The 25,031-nt window shown below is 35.7% G+C and overlaps 4 protein-coding genes and 1 pseudogene across 10 annotated transcripts in view; 3 read left to right on the top strand and 2 right to left on the bottom strand.

The window, feature by feature from the left end:
• Window positions 1–3,716, top strand: part of LOC104819495 (GDP-mannose transporter GONST1-like) — a 5,875-nt gene extending 2,159 nt beyond the window's left edge. For 5 of the 6 annotated variants that reach the window (XM_010549594.2, XM_010549592.1, XM_010549593.2 and 2 more), the window contains 8 exons: window positions 265–484; window positions 622–761; window positions 1,346–1,475; window positions 1,792–1,890; window positions 2,478–2,632; window positions 2,722–2,838; window positions 3,028–3,125; window positions 3,231–3,716. In XM_010549594.2, coding sequence (XP_010547896.1) covers window positions 278–484; window positions 622–761; window positions 1,346–1,475; window positions 1,792–1,890; window positions 2,478–2,632; window positions 2,722–2,838; window positions 3,028–3,125; window positions 3,231–3,283 — 999 coding nt within the window. In that variant the 5' untranslated portion in view covers window positions 265–277 and the 3' untranslated portion in view covers window positions 3,284–3,716. Of the gene's footprint in view, window positions 1–264; window positions 485–621; window positions 762–1,345; window positions 1,476–1,791; window positions 1,891–2,477; window positions 2,633–2,721; window positions 2,843–3,027; window positions 3,126–3,230 lie in introns of those variants that run through there. The other variant, XM_019203285.1, reaches the window with a different exon arrangement.
• Window positions 3,717–11,264: 7,548 nt separating this feature from the next.
• LOC104819494 (transcriptional activator Myb-like) lies at window positions 11,265–12,583 on the top strand. Its single transcript, XM_010549589.2, has 2 exons — window positions 11,265–11,660; window positions 11,833–12,583. Exons 1-2 carry the CDS (start codon window positions 11,501–11,503, stop codon window positions 12,513–12,515), a joined length of 843 nt encoding a protein of 280 aa, XP_010547891.1. The 5' UTR covers window positions 11,265–11,500; the 3' UTR covers window positions 12,516–12,583.
• Window positions 12,584–15,177: 2,594 nt separating this feature from the next.
• Window positions 15,178–19,358, bottom strand: LOC104819493 (probable polygalacturonase). The gene is made up of 5 exons (XM_010549588.2): window positions 18,494–19,358; window positions 17,242–17,362; window positions 16,348–16,522; window positions 16,153–16,223; window positions 15,178–16,045 (listed from the first exon to the last, which is right to left on the bottom strand). The coding sequence occupies exons 1-5, from the start codon at window positions 18,938–18,940 to the stop codon at window positions 15,417–15,419; spliced, it is 1,443 nt and encodes a 480-aa protein (XP_010547890.1). The 5' UTR covers window positions 18,941–19,358; the 3' UTR covers window positions 15,178–15,416.
• Window positions 19,359–20,101: 743 nt separating this feature from the next.
• On the top strand, window positions 20,102–23,685 carry LOC104819491. 2 transcript variants are annotated; one of them, XR_002024468.1, is made up of 3 exons: window positions 20,102–20,471; window positions 20,650–23,135; window positions 23,226–23,685. XR_002024468.1 is itself a non-coding variant. In XM_019203201.1 (2 exons), exons 1-2 carry the CDS (start codon window positions 20,396–20,398, stop codon window positions 22,977–22,979), a joined length of 2,406 nt encoding a protein of 801 aa, XP_019058746.1. In that variant the 5' UTR covers window positions 20,102–20,395; the 3' UTR covers window positions 22,980–23,685. The 2 variants fall into 2 exon arrangements, 1 of the variants encoding a protein (XP_019058746.1); XM_019203201.1 differs by having other exon boundaries at window positions 20,650–23,685.
• On the bottom strand, window positions 23,055–24,774 carry LOC104819492 (annotated as a pseudogene).
• Window positions 24,775–25,031: the final 257 nt, after the last annotated feature.

Below are 25,031 nucleotides of genomic sequence, written 5' to 3'. Positions count from 1 at the left end.
GGGGGGGGGGGGGGGGGGGGCTTATGATCATCATTCTAGAGCAAATGATTCATGCATAGTATTTTTCACCGACTTCCACGACAAAAATCTTTCGGTTTCTTCCTCATTACTCTTTTCTCGTAAACCAATGTGATTCATTTCCTCATTAGCATTGTTATTAGGTTTGTGCTAAACCAATATGGGGTTCCTTTGGTTTCTTGATTGCCAGCATGAAAGTTAAAATGCATTTTGTGATATGCTTCATTTCTTTTCTTTCGCTTCTAGGTTATCATTTGCTATGAATTCTCATGAACACAATGAAGTGGACTTGGAAGATGGCAAGGCGGGAAAAAGTGTAGAGAAGCCAATCCACGGAAAAATACCAAATCAGACTTTGTTATCTGGCTTAGCTTATTGCATTTCATCTTGTTGCATGATATTGGTGAACAAGTTTGTTCTCTCCAGCTATAACTTTAATGCTGGGATATCTTTGATGTTATACCAGGTACTTTACTGCGACTTTCCAATCAAAATAACATTGTGGTTTATCCTTTGCAGTAATACGGTTTAAAATTTGGTGTCAGTTTAATATTCGTTTTTAGATGTAATGTCTAATGGTCTTACCCTTTTGTTGTGGTGCAGAACTTCATCTCAGTGATCATAGTGGCGATCTTGAAATTGGTGGGTCTAATATCGACGGAACCACTAACATGGAGGTTGCTAAAGGTCTGGTTTCCTGTGAACGTGATATTTGTTGGGATGCTCATCACAAGCATGTTTAGGTAGGAACCCGTTTTTGCCTTATCTGGTGTTTCTTTTCAAAGCTTCATCTTAATGTAGTGCCAAGGAAAGAATCTCTGGTATTTAAGAGTCACCTATCAGGTAGTTGAAGTATGAACTGCCTTCTACTATTTTACCCAGAAAATATTTTGTTCTCTCTCTAATTTCTTACTTCATGCTTAGACTCCATGAATGACCTCATAAAGTTTAAAATTATTAGCTAGAATGAGAAGAAGACCCATGAAAGATTTGTATAGGTAGGATATCAAGCCACAACCTCTGGGACTAATGAACAATTCATAACTAAATGGGTCTGCATAAATGGATTTGGTTGTTGATTCTCAAGTTAAATCTTACATGCAAAGTCCCCTAGCACAGAGCTGGTTGAAAGAGGGTCCAGAGTTTGTAAAATGACTATTCCATTTCTTTATCAACTTTCTGAACCATTAGATATTTTGGTTTTTACTCCATAAACGAAAGAATTTATGATAGTTTCTATGTTTACTGTTGTTTATCAATTGTGTTCTAAGGATGTATGCAAATAATATTTGAAATTTAATGAATGTGTTTATTTTTCCTTTGACAGTTTGAAATACATCAATGTAGCAATGGTCACCGTCCTGAAGAATGTCACTAATGTAATAACTGCAGTTGGTGAGATGTATATATTTAACAAGCATCATGACAGCAGAGTTTGGTCTGCTCTCTTCTTAATGGTATGACAATGCACGCAAGAAGTGTTTAAATTTGAACTCATAAAAGCATATCTCCTCACCGACAAAACCACCCACTCTTTCATTTTGTTGTTCTTCATGGGTTAGGCTTATCTGCTTTCAGTACAATGACATGATGTTCTGAAAACTGTTGGAAATATAAAACTGTTCCTTCGGAGCCATCTCTGCTAAGGGCATTTTATAGTGGTTTTAGGGGAGGAGACCCATTTTTAGTTACGTGATGCTTTATCCATATGTAGTTCGAGGACTGGATGCAGGGAAAGAAAATATTCTCAACCCTTTTCCATCTCATATGCAGATCATTTCAGCAGTTTCTGGGGGGATAACTGATCTATCTTTCCACGCTGTTGGCTATGCTTGGCAGATTGCTAATTGCTTCTTAACTGCTTCTTACTCTGTGAGTAGACTGTCTGGCATTTGAATCTTTTGTGTTTATTATCTCATTTTACCACTAGTCATTTAAAGCTCGTTGACATAAAAAAATGATAGGATAAAAAAGAGGGGTCTAAAAGTATGTCTACTGTTTGTTTAAATCTTAGTGCTTAAGAAGCATCCCCAGATGGTTATTCCTTTGTTGTTGCCATTGGATGATGGTCCTTTGCTTGCCCTTTTGGCAAAGGCCTCAGCGTGTTGATGGAACCACTTGCGTTGAGTTGCATATCCATTTGCAATCCTGTGCCGAATCATGCTATGGTAGTTACTTGTTGATCTAACATAAGCTTACTACGTCGAAGAGCATTTTGTGGACAAAGGATGTGAATTTGCAATTTACACATCACTCGGTTCTTACACATTTTTCAGATCAGTAAAATACAGTTGCACGGCTTTGATAAATTAATGTTGTAAACCCAGTTCAGCAAAACTATATCCCTTGGAATTGTTAGCTATTTTAGAGATTTATGTTTAATTCTTCATGTAGCTAATTGTATACAAGTCAAAGTTGGGGTTCATGTTTGGTTTGCTTCTAATTTATTTTTTATGCAGCTGACTCTGAGGAAAATCATGGACACTGCCAAGCAAGTTACTACATCTGGAAATTTGAACGAGTTTTCTATGGTCCTGCTTAATAACACCCTCTCGTTACCACTTGGGCTTATTCTTGTTGTTGCGTTCAATGAGGTTGATTATCTTTATAAAACGTGAGTTATTTTCCTCGTTCCTTCTCTGATGAAAATGCCTAATTGAGTTGTTTTGAAAACTCTAAGTGATTATGTTTTATGTTTTGCAGGCCACTTTTGCGATTACCCGTTTTCTGGTGCGTCGTGACGCTAAGTGGGTTTATGGGTCTTGCCATTAGCTTCAGTTCCATGTGGTTTCTTCATCAAACTGGGGCTACAACTTACAGGTGAGAAACTAGAGATAGAGATGCATTCATACAAGACGTTGCTTGGGCTTTGCTGTTGGCGTTTTTCTGAGTTTTGTATCTATTTTGTTCTTTACCTACTTGCCTAGTGGTTTAGTTTATTCTTTATATTTGATCTGTCAAGTGGAAAAAACAAGAGGTGCATCATCAATTTTGATTTCAAACTTACAGCCTCGTGGGATCCCTAAACAAGATTCCTCTGTCCATTGCGGGCATAGTTCTTTTCCATGTACCGACCAGTTTGCAGAACTCTGCAAGCATATTCTTTGGTAAGTATACTTCCATCAACGTGAAAGACCTGTAACATTGCCAAAATCCTGTATACTTACGCCTCGCTTGTCTTGTCATTAACCCGAGGGAAGCCGATTTTGCAGGTCTTTTGGCCGGAGTTTTTTTCGCCAGAGCCAAAATGAGGGAGAAGTCCTGAAAAAACCACCATTCCTCACACTTTCCGGCGTTGCCGAGGCCAAAATGATGAAATTTCCGCAACTCTTCCCAATTTACTTGAGGCGACGTGGAGATTTTACGCGGTAAATCAGGCTGTTAGTTCACCGGCAGGAAAGAGGATTCACCCCTCTACCAATTCTATTCAATATCTGTTTCATGGGAGAAACTTGCAAAACCTATTCCCATTGTATTGTTAGTGATCCATCTGGCTTAGTTTTTAGTGGGTGTATTGGTTCTTGAATAGAAGAGATTGTTCATTCATGTGGTTCTTTTGGTCTCATTTGAGTTTGTAACAGTAAAGATTTGAGCTTTACGACAAGGGCCATTGAAAACCAAACCGGGTTCGGTTCGGTTGAGATAATTGAAATTTGGCGGTAAATATGCCTCGGTTTTGACAAAACCGTGTTGTGTAAGTGAATTGGTGTAAGAGAATGTCTAAGCAATGTGTAATTTTTACAAATGGGCATACATACGAATAGGTCATTGAAGTAGAAAATACATTGTGTTTGATTTCTTGTCAAAAATGAGGGGCTAAAGACTAAAAGTGTTCACTGGGAGATACAAACAATTTGTGACTTTCTCTTTTCATGGAGATTTTTTTTTGGTTGTTTAGCCATTGGTTTCTCTTTATTAAAAAAAAATATAAGCTTCTTTTTTTGGTAATGGTGGAGAATCTATCGCCACAGTTCTTTGGACCGGATACCGGCCGACCCGCGAATCGGACAACATCTCGGACAATAAACCTCTGACTCTATGCAATAGCCGGCAAACCACGCGGAACAGATAAACCAGCTGAATCTGATCGGTTCAAGAAAAACTGTTTTACTCACAATCTAAGTTTATATACATTTATACGGAGTTTAGGAAATCCTTACTCGAATATATTATATCTATGGGAGAAATTAAAATCCACCAAATAAATGGCTACTTCTCATCTATTTGTAATTACGAAATGAGTTTTCTATATTGAATAATTTCAAGTGAAAATCCCATAAAAAATATACTAATTGTATAAATATATAAAAAATACACAAAATTTTAATTTCCAAATAAATATATTAAATTTTCTTAAAATAATAAATAAATACACCAAATTTTAAAATAATACCAAAACTATACCGATTTCGTAAAATGCCTTCAATTATTTTATTGATTTCGTAGTCATCTCTCTAACTTTCCTATATTGTTTAGACATTTTTTTTAGAAAATTTGTGTATTTATTCCACATTTTAAAAAGTTGACATATTTATTTGCTATGGAATTTTTTTCTTAATTTAAATATAAATTCTTAGGTTGAGAACTAGATTTCAATTGATAAAGTTAGCTTCGGTTCGTTCGGTCCGGTTAAGAGCGGTAAGGCTAAGATTAAACCGGTTTTGGATTGGTTTGAAGCAAAGGGAAAGGGAGAAATGGAGGGCCGAAGGCTTTATAATTATTATGATACAAAGTGACAAAGCAATGCAACCTTTATTGACATTTTCTCTATTTTTGGTAGGTCGTGTGTCATTCTCAACCCCCACATACTCACTACCTCTACACAATTTCAATCCATATATATATATATATATATATATATATATATATATATTGGTCTTCATATAAAATATGTAAAATATGTAAAATATGATACAAAGTGACAAAGCAATGCAACCTTTATTGACATTTTTTGTAAATTAATATTGGGTATATTTTTTTAATGTTTTATACCTCTGCAATTCTAGTGATTTTAGTTACATTATTTGTTACTCATCATTTATATTTTCTAAATGGTGATGGCAGATTTTAAAAAATATATATACAGAAAAATATGTATTATATATATACATATGTATGTATGTACACGCGTGTATAATAAAACAGAAATTTGTGTGTACAGTAGTAAAATGAGAAAAACCAAAAATTAAAAATATATTACCAAAATTTATCCAAAAAAAAATATTACGAAAAGAAAAAAAAAAGGAAAAAGAAAAAGAAAACGTGGTTTTCGTGCCTTTATCATTAAATTATTTTATCTGGGATTTAATTATATTGGTTAGTTAAGTGTTGTAAGCTTGCGAACCCAAGTGAAATCGGCCACTGTCTATGCCATCTCTAAACGACAAAAAAAGGAAAACATTAATTTTTACATAATTATATATATATATATAATCTTCGTATTCAATAAATAAACAATTTCCCAAGCATCAGGCAAAATCAATGGCACCGTTTCTCCATATGACGCATACACACGTGGGCTTTGAAAATAAGATATACAATTAAATAATCCCTCCGTTTCAGATTAAATGAAGTTATACAATAATATTTTTATTTTAAAATAAATGACGTTTTTAGATTTTTTTCTGTAATTTTTAATTTTTTTCCAAATTTATTCCTAATTGATAATATTTAAATGTTCTATATATTTATAAATAACAATTTTCTATGCAATAAATAAGGATATTTTGGACAAATCATTATTTTTGTTAATTTATGTGTTTAAGTTTTAAATGATATTTAAAATGAAATGGAGGGAGTATTTAATAACATTAAATATAGAAGATAAAATAGAGACAACATAAAATAAATAAAATGGTGACAGTTGATTTTGTTCATATTCGGTTAGACTGTATTTTTTTTTTGATAATCCGGAAGTTCACCGGGTCTTTGACCCGACTACATCTCCCAGAAAACCGGGGAAGCCCAGGTGAATGCCCCTCCTCAGACTTAAATTTGAACCCAGGATGAGAGCATACTTTGCATGTTCTTTCACCATTAGGCCACCCAAACTTGGGTTAAAAAATTTGGACCATTATATTGTATTTTGTTTAGATTTGGATATACATACACATATATACTAGTGTGTAATGAGTATATATATATATTTATATAATTTTAATTTCGTTTTAGTTAATTTGTTTCAAACTCTTATGAAACTAAACTGACAGCGGAATAATAAATGTGCTAAAATAAGATTTAATGAAATAAAAAAATTGTTTCTAGAACAAATAATCTTTTATTAGAAAACCAAAACCAACCAAATTTAGATTTAAATGTGTATTAACCCGAACTCAATGTATTATATATATATATATATATATATATATTCCGGTGTCAGTTTAGTTTCATAAAATTTTATTTGAAAACAAATCATACAAAGTTTTGTTAGATTTGGATTAATTTGTTGTGTAATTTTATTTAAAAATGAAGTGGGAGACTAGCTAAAGTATCATTGCCTCGTCACTTCAATCTATATTCTCGTAACTAAATGATCATACTTGTAAGCAACATGCATCACCAAATTGGTTACACAATTTCGTTAACATTTTGGTCATTCAAATTGGTAACACTTGTCCAACGTCACCATTTGATAGCGCAAAAGTGTTACCGATTTGTAGGGGTGGCTTTTCAGGATTCGGTTAACTGTATGTTCGGTATTCTAATGTTTATACCAATTAGTACCATATATTATTCGGTTCAATTTAGTTTTGGTTTCGGTATGGTTCGATTTCGGTTTTTATTAAAAAAATTAGATTTTAAAAAAATTGGTTTTTCGGAAATTCTATAAGGTTGGTTCGGTTTTGAAAATTTTGATTCTATAAAAAATATGTCATTCGAAAATTTTGAATGGTACGATTAAAAAAAAATACTCAATCACCAAGATAGCACGGCACACTCACCTTTGGCATGACCCATGACACGTATGATCGAGGCCTTGACAATTGCTTTACTCGTAGAGCTACTAGATCTAACCGATTTCTGTGCAACGATTAACATAATCCGAATAGACAATCCATTCGACTATGTATTCCAATCCCGGAGCTCCCACTCAATCAAGCATATCATATATCTTGATTAAGTTACATGCATTCATTCACTATGGACCATCCAAAAGAATGAATCATGTCTATTTGAGTTACAGTTGGTCAGATTAAGCAACGATTGCGTAATCGGACCTAGAAAACAAAAATTCCGGAATCTGTACCTCGGAAATGTTCGATTCGGACGAACTGAACCGTAACGTCCACCCATACTTTTTTTATAACGAAATTATTGATATCCTCGAATAGGGGAAGACTATAACGTTGACATTTTGAATGTAGATATATTATAGATAAACATTGAGATTTTAGATTTTGGATAAAATATTTGTGTATACTTCCTATGATTTTTTGAAATATATATATATTTGGATGTATATTTATACGTGATCATAGAAGATCTAATAACGATCTTGAACGCTGCTAGGATCCTATTGGCATATCCTAGAGAAAATTATGTAAGGGGGCAACAATATCATAAATGTAATTTTATAGCGAGAGGGAGATTATTTTTACGGGGGCATCTAATAATTTTATCTAAATTTTACAAAATTTATAAGAAAAATTTACATATACATTTTTTGGTTAATGAAAGAGGGACTGTGAACCCATTCCTTATAAGGTGGGTCCGCCACTGGGCATATTCAATGTGCGATGTTATTGAGATGATTGATAAAGGTTATAATAACGAGTTCAATGGCTAATACATGTCGTTCGGATTATTTTCAATAATCTTATAGACCAATGTATGAAATAGATTAAGCAATCTAATTCTAGATATATATATATGTATATATATATATATAACTATAGTGACCAGTATACATATTGCATCATGTTATTAATAATTCTACAATGGGTTGAATTAGAAATTATATATCTGGTTACATATGATATAAAGCTGTAATAACAAAATATTTCATAAAAAGTTAATAAGCGGGCCTACTAAAGAAAACAACTTTAGAATATTTTTTTTTATGGTAATAATAACAACCCGAGCATTAATTTCATCAAGTTCCCGTCTAAATTAGTTGAGGCAATTTGTTTTGCGTAGCTGTCAACATATTCTCTATACGCCATTTTTGTAACAAATACGCTGGCATTTCTTACCCAAATGAATATATACACATATGTATACATATGTTTATATGTATATACGGGTATTCGTTCTCAAAATTTTGTACAACAACAATGATTTTCTTTAGGTTTATATCAATAAATATACATTCTCTATGTTGGAAAATTTATGATATTCACTGCATTTACGTCAAATAATCATTCATTCAAGTACGATAAAAATAATAAAAATCGAAATCATAATATCTAACACCTTTTATAATAATGATTGGAAATAATAAAACCAACTGTGCTACTCAAAATGATAACTATAAGTGCGTATTTCTAATTTTGAGTTGAGTTTGTTTTCATTTCATAATTTGATATTTTTATTAGAAAAATAATATTTATTCCATTTTTATAGTTTCATCTGATTCGATTCATAATTTTTAAAATCCAATACGCGTTCACTTTTTATTAAAAAAATTACATTTAATGCCATTTTATAATAATGATCGGATCCCAAACCAATTTTGGATTGATTTGACTTCAAAAGAAATGATACAAAATTGAATTTTCCATTGAATGCCATTAAATTTTTATCGTTCCGATTCAATTTTTTTATCCAGAATCGAAATTATTGTCTAACGTTTAATTATAATCATATGGTAGGAGAAGCGGGTAAACTTCACAAATACCCCTTTCGTGTCGCATGAATTTCTCGCCTACCCCACCAAAAAAAAAAAATTTTGCGACCTTATTACGACTATATGTAACTGATATACAACTAAAATAAGAGTAGTTTTTTGGGATATATCTGTTGTATATTAGTTATATATTAGTCGTAATAAGGTCGCAAATTTTTTTTTTTCTTTTCTGGGGTAGGCGAGAAATTCATGCGACACGAAAGGGGTATTTGTGAAGTTTCCCCAGGAGAAGCATTATAAATTTTCTATATGAACCAAAAAGGAAATAGGCCCATATATACAGAACTGAGGGACGAATTGGTTAAATAAATCTTTCTAAAAAAGTTTTTTTTTATCGACAGGCCAACTTTTTGTCGGTATATCGAAATTTAATCAGCGCATAGAAATGTTTTATATGTAACGTTATAAAATGATTTTCTAAGTCCAAAATTTTTATGCCTAACGATTGAAAATGGTTCTTAATGAAAAAAAAAGATTATTATGCTAAGTCAATGCATCTATTCTAAGTTCTTCTAATGTTTTTAAAAATAACAAAAAAATAGATTGAAAATTATAAGTTACCCTTAAGGGTAAAACAGTCAAAGTAAAGATGCGGAGTTATGTCACGCAAATAACTGCAGAATTGATTTGATATATATATATATATATAATATGTATGTGTGTGTATATGCGTGTGTGTTGTGTGTGTTATTTAAAAATTAATTAGAAGAAATTTCATTTGTATTAAGGTGATAATAAAAACAAATAATTTCATATATATTTTTAATTATAAAAATATATGAAGTTTAATATAATTATATAAATATTCATATTATTTCTTATCATCATCATCATCATTATTATTATTATGAATATTAGTATTATTATATAATTTTTAGTTTATTGGCTACACAACTAATTTAATTTTTCTAATTTTGCTAAGTTTCAGATTGGGATTGAAAATAATACGTTTGCTTTGTATATTTGTCCTTCCGAAATGGAAGACATGCCACCTTATTAGGAACGATGAGCAAAATCAAAATTGACAGATTTGCATGCTTTATTATCATCAACTTTGCTTTGATTTTACTATTCTTGTTTCTAAATATGAATCCTAAAATATAACCGCAAACGAATAATTATTCAATTTCATAAAATCTTATTACGCGGCACGAATATGATTTTAATAATATTTAATAAATAAAAAAACTATTTGTGGAATGGCTTTGATTTGTCTCTGAAGAAAATAAACGGTAGGAACCCAATGTCGTAAATTTACAGAGGTGAACATTAAATAAGTGGACCTATTTAAATAAATGGGCATACCTTATACTAACCATTTTGTAACAGAAACATTTCATTATGCTTAGTTGTTAATCCTTAAATGGACTGTCATATATACCTTATGTAGAAGCAACCAAATGCGGTGATTATATAGGATAAAAAATGAAAAATAAGTATACCAATTATAAAATTCAAAATTAAATCATTTATCTTAATAAAAACAGCAATTACTTCAACAACTACACGATTTCAACCGAATAAAAGACTTTTTTCCTGTTCCATCACTCTAATAAACTGCATGCAACAATATGGTTTCTAAATTTCGCCAAATTCCATGCAATGCAACATGACCAATTAGTACATCGGTTTGGTTATTGTGTACCAAGTTGGCATTGGCATGTGCATGTAACGTTTGAATTTTATGAAATTTTTCAGGAACTTGGATTGGTCCGTCAAGGCCATTACCCTAATCAAGAAAACTACGACCAATGGCCGGTCCGATCCGGTTTTAGATTGCAATTGTTTGATTTGGTGTTGTTGTTAACCGGTTCGAACTCATTTTCTCGAATTTCTATTTTTGTTTCATTTATTCCATGTATGTTTTCCCTTTCTCCTTCGAAACTCGGTGTATAAGAACATTATATATCAATTCGTAAACACGTACTGATTCTAATTTCGTAATGAAATATGAATGGTTATATGGATGAAATATTTGCTCCTGATAATAAAAAAACAAAATAAAATGAAACTCTAGTAGATATTCCTAATCAATCTATTGGAGTTCAAATGTAAATTTTTGGAGCAGCACATTGCGTTGAATAATATAACTTGCAGATTTGAATAACTCTTATAATAGATATTTAAATCCTGATTACCGGAATAGCATATGATAAACAAAATGTAATAATATATCGTACCCAATCTAAAACTATATCATAGATTCATCCGATATCTTGTATTCTGTCTAGGAATAAATTAAATAAAATCTGGGCATACATAGAGAATATAAATATACATTTATATAAATATACGTATAGAGGGAGGCACCTGGATTTGCATATACATGTGCATGTATGTGGACAAGTCATATATAAAACAGTGAGGGTTTTGTCTTGTAAACAGAAGAAAAGTGACTTCCCATCCATAACCCTAAGAGAGAGAGAGAGAGGAACCAACCCACTCTATTTTATTCTTTTTCTTTCCATCGTTGTTCTTATTTTCATCCTTTTATCATGCCTTCTTAGACCGACTATGTCCATCATCCGTCTTGTTCCTCTCCAATTCCCAATCTCTCCGAAAACAACTCCGTCGGTCCATTTGATCTCTCTCTCTCTCTCTCTCTTGAATCGTTTACTTATATAGAGAGCAGTTTCCATGGAAATCTCAAGAACGAGCAACAGCAGTTTTGAGAGTGCCAAAACTTGCCAAAGAGGTCACTGGAGACCCGCTGAGGACGACAAACTCAGGAGACTCGTCGAGCAGTTCGGCCCCAAGAACTGGAATTTCATCTCTCAACATCTCGAGGGACGATCCGGTAACATATATATATATATATATATATATAGAGAGAGAGAGAGAGAGAGAGATCCAAGTATCGTTTTTCCTCATATTCGAGTATAATACCCTTTTTCAAGATTGTGTGTATAGTTGGATCTTGTTCAAGTTTCTTGGCTTGATTTGTTGTGGTGATTGGGTTTTGTGCACAGGGAAGAGTTGCAGGCTGAGATGGTACAACCAGCTCGATCCGAACATAAACAAGAAACCCTTCACGGAGGAAGAGGAGGAGAGATTGTTGAAGGCGCATCGGATTCAAGGCAACCGATGGGCCTCGATCGCGAGATTGTTTCCCGGGAGGACGGATAACGCGGTCAAGAACCATTTCCACGTGGTTATGGCTAGACGCAAACGGGAACGCTTCTCCTCCTACGCATCCTCGGCGAGTTTCAAGCGGGATTGGCAAAGCATCGCTACCACTTCTACTCATAGCTATCTCCCTAGGCTTAACAACTCGAGCTTCGGAGCATGGAGATCCAAAGACGAGAAGAAACACTGGCCGTGGAGGACCAGTTCTTGGACTCATACCGGCTCCACAATCACGTGTGACTCGTCGATCTACGATCTTTCTGGGACGAGGAAGCGTTATAATCCTAATCTTGTAGTTTTGGCACCGAGGAATTATCAACTTGGATCCTCTTCGGTCTCCAATTGCGGCCATGGAAGTCAAGAGGAGATTTTTCACGTTACCGGTGATTCAAAACGTGAAGGAGAAGCTCGTGGACTGACCGGAGAAGACGATGATGATGATGATGATGATGATGATGATCTTGGGAAAGAGGAGAATGACAACGTTGCTTTCTTTGATTTTCTTGGGGTTGGATTAGCTTCTTAGGTTATATATCGTCACTGAATTACATCAAGTTTTTTTTTTTAATTATCATTAGGGTTATGTTTAATATTTATCCTTTTGTCAATCTTCTGCTTCTAGTGGTTGAATTAGAACTCCCCTTTTCAATCAATCTAATTATATATATATATATGTATGTATGTATGTATGTATGTATGTATGTATGTATGTATGTATGTATGTATGTATGTATGTATGTATGTATGTATGTATGTATGTATGTATGTATGTATGTATGTATGTATGTATGTATGTATGTATGTATGTACGCCTTGAAATCAAAATCTCTCCCAGCAAGAATTTCACATACGTATATACGTTTGTATAGAACACACACATATATATACGCAGGCTAGGCTTATATATAGGCAATAATGGTTAATTTGTGTTTACGTAATCAAAGTTAACACTATGTATGTATGTATGTATGTATGTATGTATGTATGTATGTATGTATGTATGTATGTACGCCTTGAAATCAAAATCTCTCCCAGCAAGAATTTCACATACGTATATACGTTTGTATAGAACACACACATATATATACGCAGGCTAGGCTTATATATAGGCAATAATGGTTAATTTGTGTTTACGTAATCAAAGTTAACACTCTTTTTTATTATTTGCCAAATTATAAGATTTTTTATTGCACCAAGATAGATTGTAACTATCCATCTGAATCGAGAGTTTATACCAGAAAGCATTTATCTAATGATATTTTAATGCGTCAGTTATACATATTATAATGTCACCACCAAATTTTTGCATGTTCGGGAAAAAAGGAGAAGAGCATTTTCTTTATGCTGGTTTTTTCGGACATATTTCATAGCTTCTCGAAATTTCTTTTGTTCCTTTTAATCTTGTCTATATTTCAATTGTAGAATTGAATTTTAGGAGAATATATTTTTATAGAGAAGTTTGTATTATTTAGATATTTACAATTTTTATGTTTTATTAACAAACATATCGTGTTAAAGATATTTTATTTTATATTTTTAATTTTGTTAAAGAAAGAAAGAACGGACAAGAGAAAGAAGATATATTTTAAAACATTTATCTCGAATTATTTGATAAATTGTTTTTGACAACATCAACTACATATACTACAATTCTATATCACTACACTTGTTAAAGTCTAAATCACATATGATCACATTTATTCAACCATATCTGTTCCTGAAACAATTTCATTATGATATATTTTTTTTCCAATTATCTTAGGATTTTGTGAAGGTTTGCCTATCAAATTATGTTTTCCATTACAATAGGTGATTTTGATGATGTTTTATTGTTCGCCATTGCTCTTACAACGTGACACTTGACGTTGATATATTTAAGAGTAGTGTTCTGGTAACTGAGCAATTATTAGCAAACTGACCCGAAATCCGAAATCCGAAATCCAACTTAAGCTCATTACCCGGAAAATATTGGGTTTTGAATTTAAATTTATCGGTCCGAAAAAATTCAGACTTTCGGTTCGGGTTCAAATCAGGATTCAGACCAATCCGAAATCTGATTAATTTTTTTTTTAAAAGTTAACAAAAAATATAAATTAATATCTACAAAGAAGGATTTAAACGGGCCGGTTCCATCCGGTCCGATGAGTCCGAGTCTTATAAGACCAAATTTTGGGTTTGGTTATATAAATCCGAAAAAAAATTCGGATCAATCGGAGCCCCAATTCAAAACCTCCATACCGAATGTGGATTCGGGCCGGACCGGATTAGGTCGGAACGGTGCGTTTAACACTCCTAACAATTATCACGGAAGATCAATGTTTTTTTTTTATATGACGGAAGATCAATGTTCTCCCATCTTTTTTGCATTCTAACATATTTATATATATATATATATATAGATTTCTATATAGTCCACTATCTTGAATAAGTAGTTTATTTCTACCTTTCATATCCTCTTGATTTCTATCTCAATTACTACCATAATATTTCTATTATTGGAATCATATAGAAATGAATCAATAGAGAACGTCAAAAGTTTTGTAAAAAATGATCAATCATACAATTTTTTTCTCACCGTTTATCACCCATTTTCTCCATCAATTAAATGTGGAATTTTTATTAGTATTATGTTTACCATTTTTTTTTTATATTTTCTTCATTAAGTTTTTATGACCTCTTCTCCATTTTTTATTTCTTTTATTTTTAAAAAATTGGAAGGTCAAGTTTCAGATTTACCAAATCGTTGAGAATTTTACAAAATTAAGCTTTGCAAACAAAAAAAAATCTTTTAACTTCTTTACGATTCAACTGATTTTTGTTTTTTACCAAGATATCATAGTTTGATCACACTATTGTTAATTTGTTACGTTAAGATACATATGGCATATGTAATGAGATTTTATGTCATTTAACCGTATGTTTTTTGTGTGTTAGTATTTGTTTCCAAAAACTAAGTTTTGACAAAAACATTTCGAAAAAATGTTATTTTGTTTATAACTTTTTACTATGTTATCGGAATTGCATTCTATGTATCGATATTGAAAATAGTTTTCTAATCGTATAGTTTTATTAATATATATATATAAACTTATGCATACAATTTATTTTTTGTGGTTTAGTTTTGATTTCTAGAAAGTATTTCATCTTGTCAAGATCTTCAACTTCAATTAGCAAAATGGGACAAAATGTGGATGTTTTCACATTATCATGGAACTACAGGAAACAGTTCCTCACAAATCTTGATTCTGAGTGAATTTTGTGTTTCAAAGGATGTGTACAAAAGAATCAGAGCTTACCAAAAAAGAGTGGCCATGTTAAGTGTTTCAGACAGGCCATGATTCTTCACCAAAATTTCCAGAACTCATGGGTCTTCACCATCTGACATAGATTTCAAAATTTCACCATAAATACAACACTGCAGGATCATCTATGAACACCGATGCGCCGACCCCTCGTTCTGCAGCTCAGGACAAGACGACGGGAAGACGCCACTCGCGTACCCAGAGACATGCCTGCAGTTCCATGTCACAGATGGTGGCAGGCCCAGAAGCGTAATATTCGTTACGCATATATCTTCGAATGACGTGCCCTCGACGCCTAGCAAAATCGGGGCTTTTCTCGAATTAAGACTGAGGATGTTGCTTATATAGATCCCTTTCACTTTCGGTATAGCTTCCGGATCCCAGTTCTCGTCCGGGTGGTCATTTGAACCGCTGCTAAATCTAATCGGAACTTTCACTCTCTCCATCAGTACATTCCTTATGGTGACATTTGCTATGTACCCACCTCTACCTTTGTCGGTCTTTATACGCACCCCGGCCGCAGAGTCCCAAACACGAATATCTTCCACTGTTATGTTGAAGATCCCACCAGACATCTCACTGCCTATCCCAACTCCGGAACATGTAGTTGTAGTTCCAGAAATCCTTCTGATAATGATATTGGAACTCGGACGAGCCATGACCATGCCGTACTGATCCCACCCGCTTTTCACAGCCACGAGGTCATCGCCACTCTCGATGTAACAGTCTTCTATGCAAACATTAGTGCACGAGTCTGCAGAATTCGGGGAAATGCAAAAAAGTATTCACCTTTCTGTGTGTGAGGCATGATGGATGGAAGGTGTGGACAAAGCAATGAAGGCTCAAATGAGTAAAACATACCAGGGTCTATCCCATCTGTGTTAGGGGCATTCATCGGCGCCAAGATTGTCATATTCTTGATAACAACATTGCTGAAGGACAAATAGCAGAGGTCAGTATTTCCATGCATGGAGCTTCCATTCTAGTAGAAACTAGACAAGAATACAAATCGCGGAATCATTACATACGAGGAAGAAAAGGGTAGAAGGTAGGAACCTGCAGTACACTGGATGGATCGTCCAAAATGGAGAATTGCGTAAAGTGAGGTTGGAGATGAGAACATTGTGTGAGTTCTTGAGTTCAACAAGATGGCCTCTTGTGTGAACCAATGTTCTGTTCCACCATAACTCCCACCACATCTTCCCTTGCCCGTCTATTGTCCCGTTTTCTCCTGCAAAGTTGTTCCAGTTACATTACAATCTTGTAGAACCACTGATTGCATACCAGCTCAGTAAAATGACATTCATTCATGGAGTATACAATGACGGGTCATGTCGATGAATTGGGAAAAGAGTACAATGAAATGGAAACATCGATAAGGTAACGTATATAATTTGTTCAAAATCCCTTCTTCACCACCTGAAACGCAACGCTGGCTTAAGTTACAAGACTTGTGCACCTCTGAAGCCACTGCTGATCGAGATTACTGATCCGATAATTCAAACTTAAATAAGGCAAACTCCCTCTCTCAATCCCCATCCAACCTTTCCCTAACCATAGACCATACCACCAGAAACAGAAAGCTTGCTTGCATCTACCGGACCGGACTTGTGGTGATGAAGATTGTTGATCTAGTAATTCAAAATCAACCCTTTTCCTTTCATACCCAAGGGCCGAGTATGGACCGTCTTTTCATCTCGTTAAGGTCTCGATATTCAAGGTTTGTAACTTGTTAAAGTTAGTGTTTGAAGTCCCATCTTGTTAAGGCGGCTTATTTGTAATCTCCGCATATACGTTACTATAAGATTTTATCTAGTAATCTATCTCCTTAAGTTCTTTCCAAGGAGAGAAATCCAGGACAAAACTTGCAATTAGTCCACATCAAACCTTTGACTAAACTGTGAACTAACCATATAATTATATTCAATACAAAGAGTAGAGCGGAAATACCTGTAATGACAACGTCCGTGAGTCCATCTCCATGAATGAGGCTAATGTGTCGAGCCCCGGGTCTTTCTCGTCCCCTTCCATACGAAGGCAAGGGCTGCACTAACGGCCATTCACTTTGGTCCTATCAAAAGTGAACATACATCAACATCAACATCAACATCGCCTTAATCCGAGTTAAGACGTGATCATAATTTATAAATGTTTATTTCTGATAAGTAAGCATTCTGGGACTTACAAAACATGATTGAAATCAAAACATCTGTATCTAGGAAACAGCTTAGATCCAGAATTATGAGAATTAATAAGTCTAATAAGTCAATATGAATAAAATAAAAGCACTTAAAACAGATCATCACAGACATGCACATGAGATTTTGAATTGGGCAAACACATGACATTGTGCTAGACACTAGCAGACAAGACAACCCAATCCAATTCAAAGACAAAACCCTTGAAAGTCCAACGACACATGACCGTAAACTTGGGACTGTTCTCTAAATCTAAGAATTAAAAACTCAAAAACATAATCAACATGATAGATGATCATTCGTGCATCAATCAACATGCTGATACAGACAAAAGACAAATGATCAGACTTTTGTTTTGTCTCTGCAGAAAAAAGTATAAACTATAAAGACATGTTGTTTCTCTCTTCTTTGTCTGAATTTTTTTACCACTCTTCTGCACTAGTCACACAACATAGATAGCCAAACACATAAATCCATAGTTGATGACTATGTTATGATTCAGTCACCATGTGGGAATTGATCCATAGTAACTGGGATGAAGGATACAGTGAATTCAAATCCATTGAATTTCAACTATGACCACCAATTTCGCCATTGATTGAAATCATGAACAACCCATCTCAAGACAATGCAGCAGAAAAGTTTTCCAAGTGTTGCCATGGATCAAACAATGGTGGGTCCATAAGAGCTACCAATCTCAACCTTTCCATGAAGAAAAGTATTCACCGTGATTAGCGTGAAGAACCATAAACTTATTTTTGCCAATTTGACCAAAGTTTATGAACCCACGAAGTAAAAGCAAAAGACCCTTTTCCGGTTCCTCATAATTATATCCCCAAAACTCTTTTTCTTCATTACACAAAAAAAAAAAAAGAAGCCCGAGTTTGCATTCTCGTGAAAGCTGAATGGAGCAATCCTTATTCCTATGTCCGGAACATAAGCAATCTGATTCTTATGAATATAAAATTCCTCCGTAATTTAATTTTTAATATTTATTTAATTACCTGGGATCCCAAAATCACAGCTCCATGTTCGAGAAACAGCGTGAAATTGCTGGTGAGGTTGAAGCTTCCGGTAACCCACGTGCCCTTTGGAACGTTCAACTGGGCCCCACTCTCGCCGGAGAATCGCCGCATGTGCCGTACGGCGCGGCGGAACGCCGCCGTGTTCGATGTCTCGCCATCGCCGACTCCGCCGAAATCCGTTATCGACATCACGAACCCTCTCGGCGGCGGGTCTCCGCGGAAGAACCCGGCGCAGGTCCGAGTCGGGTCACCGAGTCGGGTCGCCGGATCGTCGGATCCGGAGAGGACCCAGAGAGGAAAAATGGAATAGGAGGAGATTTGGAGGGAGAGAATCGCTACGACGGTGAAGAGGAGGAGAAGAAATGCCCATGAAGGTCTAACAAAGGCACCGAAGATGGCTCCGAGATTGGATTTCTCCGATTCCATTGTTGTCGTTGTAATTTTCCGGGAAGCTGATTAAAAAACGCAGAGCCCATGAAGGGTACGAGAAAATCTCATCGAACCCGAATAATTTCGGGAAGAAAAAGGGTTAATTCAGAAGATTCAGAAAACATGTTCTTCGAGAAGAACACAGACCTTAGGACTGGAAATCCTTTCAAAAGCGTTGAATCACCCTTTTTTCATGTATGAAAATCCGAAGAATTTTTTCAACGTGAATAATTTTGCCTACCCAAATCCGAGAAAATGCAGACTAAACAAGAAAGAAGAAAAGCAGAGGAAAGAGAGCGCAGGAAATATTGCGTGTGTGTGTAATGATTACTGTAAAGCCATGGCGGGATGATAACGAAGGGGGGAAGACGCTTCACCACCTTCTACAGTTTACTTTATATTTTCCCTATATAATATGTATATATTGCTATTGCTACTTTATATATGTATATATATATATATATAATTATTGTGCATGTGAACAGCCAAAGGTGGAAGAAAGGTAAGCTTTTTTTTTTTTCATGGACAAAGTGGAGGTATTCAAAATTAAGGAAATAAATAATACTATATATCTATATATACGCCGAGATACATGACATGTACAGTTCGTGTTATTATGTCATAATAAGAAAGTATGTAAAAATAATTTAAATATGTTTTAATATGGATACGATATTCTGCAGACACGTATGGATATCGTTGTATTGTTCCCCCTTTTGTCTGAAACGTGTTCCACTTAAAGTCTTGTAACTTTTTTTGATACATATTAATATTTTCAAATACTGTTACAAAATATTATTTTGACATTTATCATTAAATTTTATAAAATTATAATGTTAAAATATTATTATTTTAAATCCTACACCATTATTTTTAACGGATACCTGAATTAAGGACGAGGATAAAAATTCACGAATTATTGTTTTTAGATTATTATTGATTTTTTCCAAAACAATTAGTTTCAAAATTCCATTATAAAAATTATAGAAATATATAACTTAGTTAAAATTTTCAATAAATATCTAATTTTTTATATAATATATTAATTATTAAAGTTTCATGTGATTTCATAATCAATATTTAGTATTAATATTTTTGCATTTAAAATTTAAAAAAAAACTTGGATTTTGTTTGGTTTGGTCCTTGACAAAGTGGATCTAAAACCCTACGACCAGTGCAGGGTTCAGAACGACGATGTCTGGTTCTGCTTTGCGGCTCTATCCTTCACCATAACTCCGTCACCCTCTCTATCTCCGACGACTTTTTTCCACCGATTCCCCGCCGATCACTCTCGCCGCTGCTATTTTATTCACTCTTCCCTCTATCTAGCATGATTTCTGCCGGAAAAGTTCATTATTTTGTTCGTGGTTTTTTATGGGTCTTCAAGTATCGGAACCCTATCTGTTAATCGCTTTTTGGGTCATGGAGTTCGCGTTGTTAATTCTCTGAATCATGATGAGAAGATTTCTCCGGAGGAATGTGTTCGAGGCTGTGGTTTTTGCGGGCAGAAATGTTAGTCCTGCCTCGAGTAAGATCGCAAAAACCTTCGACCGTGGTTTTTCTGTCTGCCCAGGAGAGGATTCTAGAAATTTTGTCTCAATTTGACCTGAATTTGTGATTCAAAACCAGTGTTTTTTAAGATCTGTAATACAGAAAAGGACTGACCTTTTGAAATTTGTCATTCTCTGTTTGGTTTGTTCTTGAAGGTTCACGTATCGTAAATGGGATCCATGGTCAAGAAGTGCAGTTTTGTGCGAGTTATTCATTTCTTGCGAGTGATGATGAGAAAAATGGCGAGCAAGCAAGAACGGTTTCATTGGCAGGAGAACTCGCTTGTCTTGTTGAAGAATCGTCTTGTCGTCTTCATGAAAGAAAACCCAGAAGCCGTGTGGAGCTAAAGAAATCTCTGGAACTCCGGATAAAGAAAAGGGCCAAGGAGCAATACACTGGCGGGAAGTTCAAAGACCTGTTGAAGAAAGTGGTTGCCAGACCAGAAACCCTTCGGGATGCTTATGATTGTATTAGACTTAACTCCAATGTTTCGATAAAAGAGAGTGACGGGGATTTAGCGTTTGATGCTATTGCAGAAGAGCTCTCGAGCGGGACTTTTGATGCTAGTGCCAATACATTCTCTCTCGTTGCGAGAGGTAAGACCAAAGAGGTACTTGTTCTGCCCAGTGTAGCCTTGACGGTTGTTCAAGAAGCCATCAGGATAGTTCTGGAAGTTGTTTACAGGCCCCATTTCTCTAAGATTTCACATGGTTGCCGAAGTGGGAGGGGATATACCTCCGCGTTGAAGTTCGTCAGCAACACGATGTCTAAATCGGATTGGTGTTTCACTTTGTGTCTAAACAAAAAGCTAGATAGTTGTGTCTTTGAGAAACTGCTTTCTGGAATGAAGGAGAGAATAGAAGATGACAGCTTATATCGCTTGCTGCAAACTATGTTTGAAGCTCAGGTTCTCAATCTTGAGTTTGGAGGATTCCCAAAGGGCCACGGTCTTCCACAAGAAGGGACGTTGTGCCCTGTATTGATGAACATATATCTTGACCTCTTTGACCGTGAATTTTGCAGAATCTCAATGAGGCATGAGGCACTGTATCCCGATTCTCTTACTATTGAAAACAGGTCCGGTTCTAAACTTCGTTCCTGGTTTAGGAGACAGATCAAAGAACAAGTTTTGAAAACTACGCCGGGCAAGGAAGACACTGTTGTAAGAGTTAACTGTTGTAGATTCATGGATGAGATCTTTTTCTCTGTTGCTGGTCCCAAAAACGTTGCTTGTGATCTAAAGTCTGATGCTATGGAGTTTTTACGCAACTCTTTGTATTTGGAAGTCATGGATGAATCGGACGTATCACCATGTGAAGAGACACGTGGGATTCGCTTCCTGGGGACCGTAGTTAGAAAAATTGTGAGAGAAACACCGGCTGTTAGAGCTGTTCACAAGTTAAAGGAGAAGGTCAAGCTGTTTGCATTGCAGAGAGAAGAGGCTTGGGGCTTGGGTACCGGTAGGATAGGGAAGAAATGGTTGGGACATGGTTTGAAGAAGGTTAAAGAGTCTGAAATCAAAAGCTTGGTCGATAGTAACTCTACGTTAAGCAAAATATCTTGCTTCAGAAAGGCAGGGATGGAAACTGATCATTGGTACAAGGCCTTGGTGAAAATATGGATGCAGGACATAGTAAAAACCTCAGCAGCTAGAAGCGAGGAGTTCATATTGTCCAAATATGTTGCGGAACCTTCACTTCCTCAAGAACTAAGAGATTCATATTACAAGTTCCAAAAATGTGCTTCGGAATATGTTTCTTCAGAGACATCTAGCTCGGAAGCACTTTTGGCAAGTCCAACCTCTTCTGTTGAACCTGTATGGTATGGAGACATTGTTGCTCCTACTGATGCCATTAGCAGGCGTCTTTCTCGCTACGGATTAATAACCACAGAGGGTTATGCTCATTCAAATTCTTTGCTAATTTTGCAAGATTCAGATCAGATAATTGATTGGTTTTCAGGACTTGTTCGGCGATGGGTGGTGTGGTACCAAGGCTGTAGCAATTTCGATGAGTTAAAGCTCATCATCAACAATCAGGTCAGAAAATCATGCATCCGTACTCTGGCAGCAAAATATCGAATACATGAAAATGAAATAGAGAAACGCCTGGATTCAGAACTTAGCGCGATTCCATTTGTTGAAGAGATAGAACACTGGAAACTAGATTCTCACGCCTTTGATGGAGATGAGAATTTAACTTATGGCATTTCTTATAGTGGTTTGTGTCTATTATCTCTAGCCCGGATGGTGAGCCGGTCGAGGCCTTGCAATTGCTTTGTAATCGGTTGCTCGGCCCCAGCACCTTGTGTTTATACGCTACATGCAATGGAGAGACAGAAGTTTCCCAGTTGGAGAACTGGATTCGCTGTTTGTATTCATCCTAGCTTGAATGGAAGGCGGATGGGTTTGTGTAAACAACACTTGAAAGATCTGTATTTAGGTCATATATCTCTGCAAGCCATCGATTTTGGAGCCTGGAGATGATTAATTTATCGTAGCTATAAAACGGCTGCTACTTGTGGATATCTTCCCAACATCTTGCTTGATTCAGCCTGGAGTGTTATGGCGAGACATAATCGAGATACTACCCTTTCATGCTTAGGTGTGGCTTCCTTTGATGGGTGGAGCATTTTACTGCAGGTATGGAACATTTTACATATTCGTCATCAAGCTCACTTTCCTTGCTGAAGTCCATAGCAATTCGGGTCATCGTCAAGTCACTTTGATCAGTTTCAGGAGCGGACTTTGGTAATGCTACATCCTCACCCGGAACGTAGCACGTAACTGGTATGGTGATACCCGGGTGTTCAGAAATTCTCCAAGGCTAAGGCTTCTTTGTCATTCTGGACTGGACCCAAGAAAAATAATACAACCACTTGGAGAGATACAATGTTTGAAGCCAATCTCGTGCCCTCGTTGAGTCCTTTACCGACAAGAATTCCTACTGAACAAGGTGCATTTTCAAGTAGATTCTGGTTGAATAAGCGGTAGGCCGGGTTGATGGCTTTCGTTCCTCCATCAACTGTTTGCGGTTTGTGGAATGGTATAATTATGAAGGATTCATGTTTATCCTCTGTTAGGTTGGATATATCTTCGTACATCGTAGACTTAGAGTACGGAAAAATAGATGTAAAGGGCTGAACGTTGACTTACGCAGCGTGTTGCTCGTAATCCTCAAAGGCATTGATGATATGGTCTGATTGAGCTTGGGTTCTGTTAATAGCTGGTTGTCCAGATTTACGGGAGTTGTGGACGATAAGCATGGCAGATGTAGTACATAGATACATATGGGTGATCTCCTCGTGGAATGTGAAGCTCTGAGAAGGTTGATTAATGTGGGGACATTATGCGGTGTGTGGATGCATACAAGCACCCGAAACCCGCTGTCCGGCTTCACCTTTTGGATGGTTCGCCTCTTATATGGAGCAAACCTTTTCGCAGGCCTACAAACGATGGTTGCAATAGGCATGATGAGCTCAGACATGATCACGGCTACGATCACCATGGTGGCGAAGGTTTCTGAAAGTAAGCATGCGCTCAAAAGGCACGAGTGGGGCAAGCGGAAGAGGGAAGAGGAGCAGGGCTCGAGTAGTTACGGTTACGGAGATAAGTGGTTGGGTAATGTCATGCGTTCAAGGGAATCTCTTCTTTCTTCCCTAAGTTCTACTCCGGATTGCAGGTTTTACTGTTCTCCGGATCACAGGTTGTGCCAGTTTCATCACCTGAAAACTTTTGATCCTTTCCAACAGCAAGGACGCTATCCTTTCGACAAGCCCTTTGGTGTTTAGCAGCAGCCCAAGAGTTATGCCTTCACGGATTGGCTCTGAGATGAAAATCTTCGAGTTTTTCGACGAGGGTTACACCCACGAAGCCCGTTTGACCGGACAAAAAGGCCCCGAAAACCGAATGTGTTCCTATCGCGTCAGTGATGAAACCCGAGATCACAACCCCTTTCCAAAAATGAGACATTTGTAGAACTCGCTGAAGTTCCATATGATCCAGGAGATGAACAGGGTCTGACGACAGAGATGCAGATAGATAGTGAAGAAAGCTACACTGTGGAGAGAGGCGAAGGCATTTTCCTTGTTTTCAGACAATGCGATAGCCGAGGCAAGATGGCTCCAAGCAAACATGTCATTGATAAGGGCCGGAGACGTCGCTAAGCGAGTTTCAAAATTGTAAATGATGAACATCTATCTAACGTACTAAAATTTAAACTAATTAATAAATATAAATTTATAATAAATTTCATTTCAATTATTTTTTGTTAACCAAATCAATTATTGTGTATTCACTCAAATTGAGGAATCAATTTTTGTACTTCAAAAATGGAAAAACTCTATAAGGAGTGATCGTTTGTAACCCTTTTTTGTGCAACTTTTGTCTATGCAATGCCATTACCCATAAAGAGTGATCGTTTGTAACTCTGTTATATGTAAAACTCTGACCAACTTTTTTTTTCGGTAATCGAATGTCAGGTCAAACTAATATCGGGATCAGAAACCAAACATGTGATTTGGAATATATGCCTCTTTC

This window comes from Tarenaya hassleriana, unplaced genomic scaffold (genome assembly GCF_000463585.1).
Source record: "Tarenaya hassleriana unplaced genomic scaffold, ASM46358v1 Cleome3, whole genome shotgun sequence".
In the NCBI taxonomy this organism is placed as follows: domain Eukaryota; kingdom Viridiplantae; phylum Streptophyta; class Magnoliopsida; order Brassicales; family Cleomaceae; genus Tarenaya; species Tarenaya hassleriana.
Note: the sequence above shows the minus strand (reverse complement) of the source record. Positions and strands in the feature narration are given on the sequence as shown.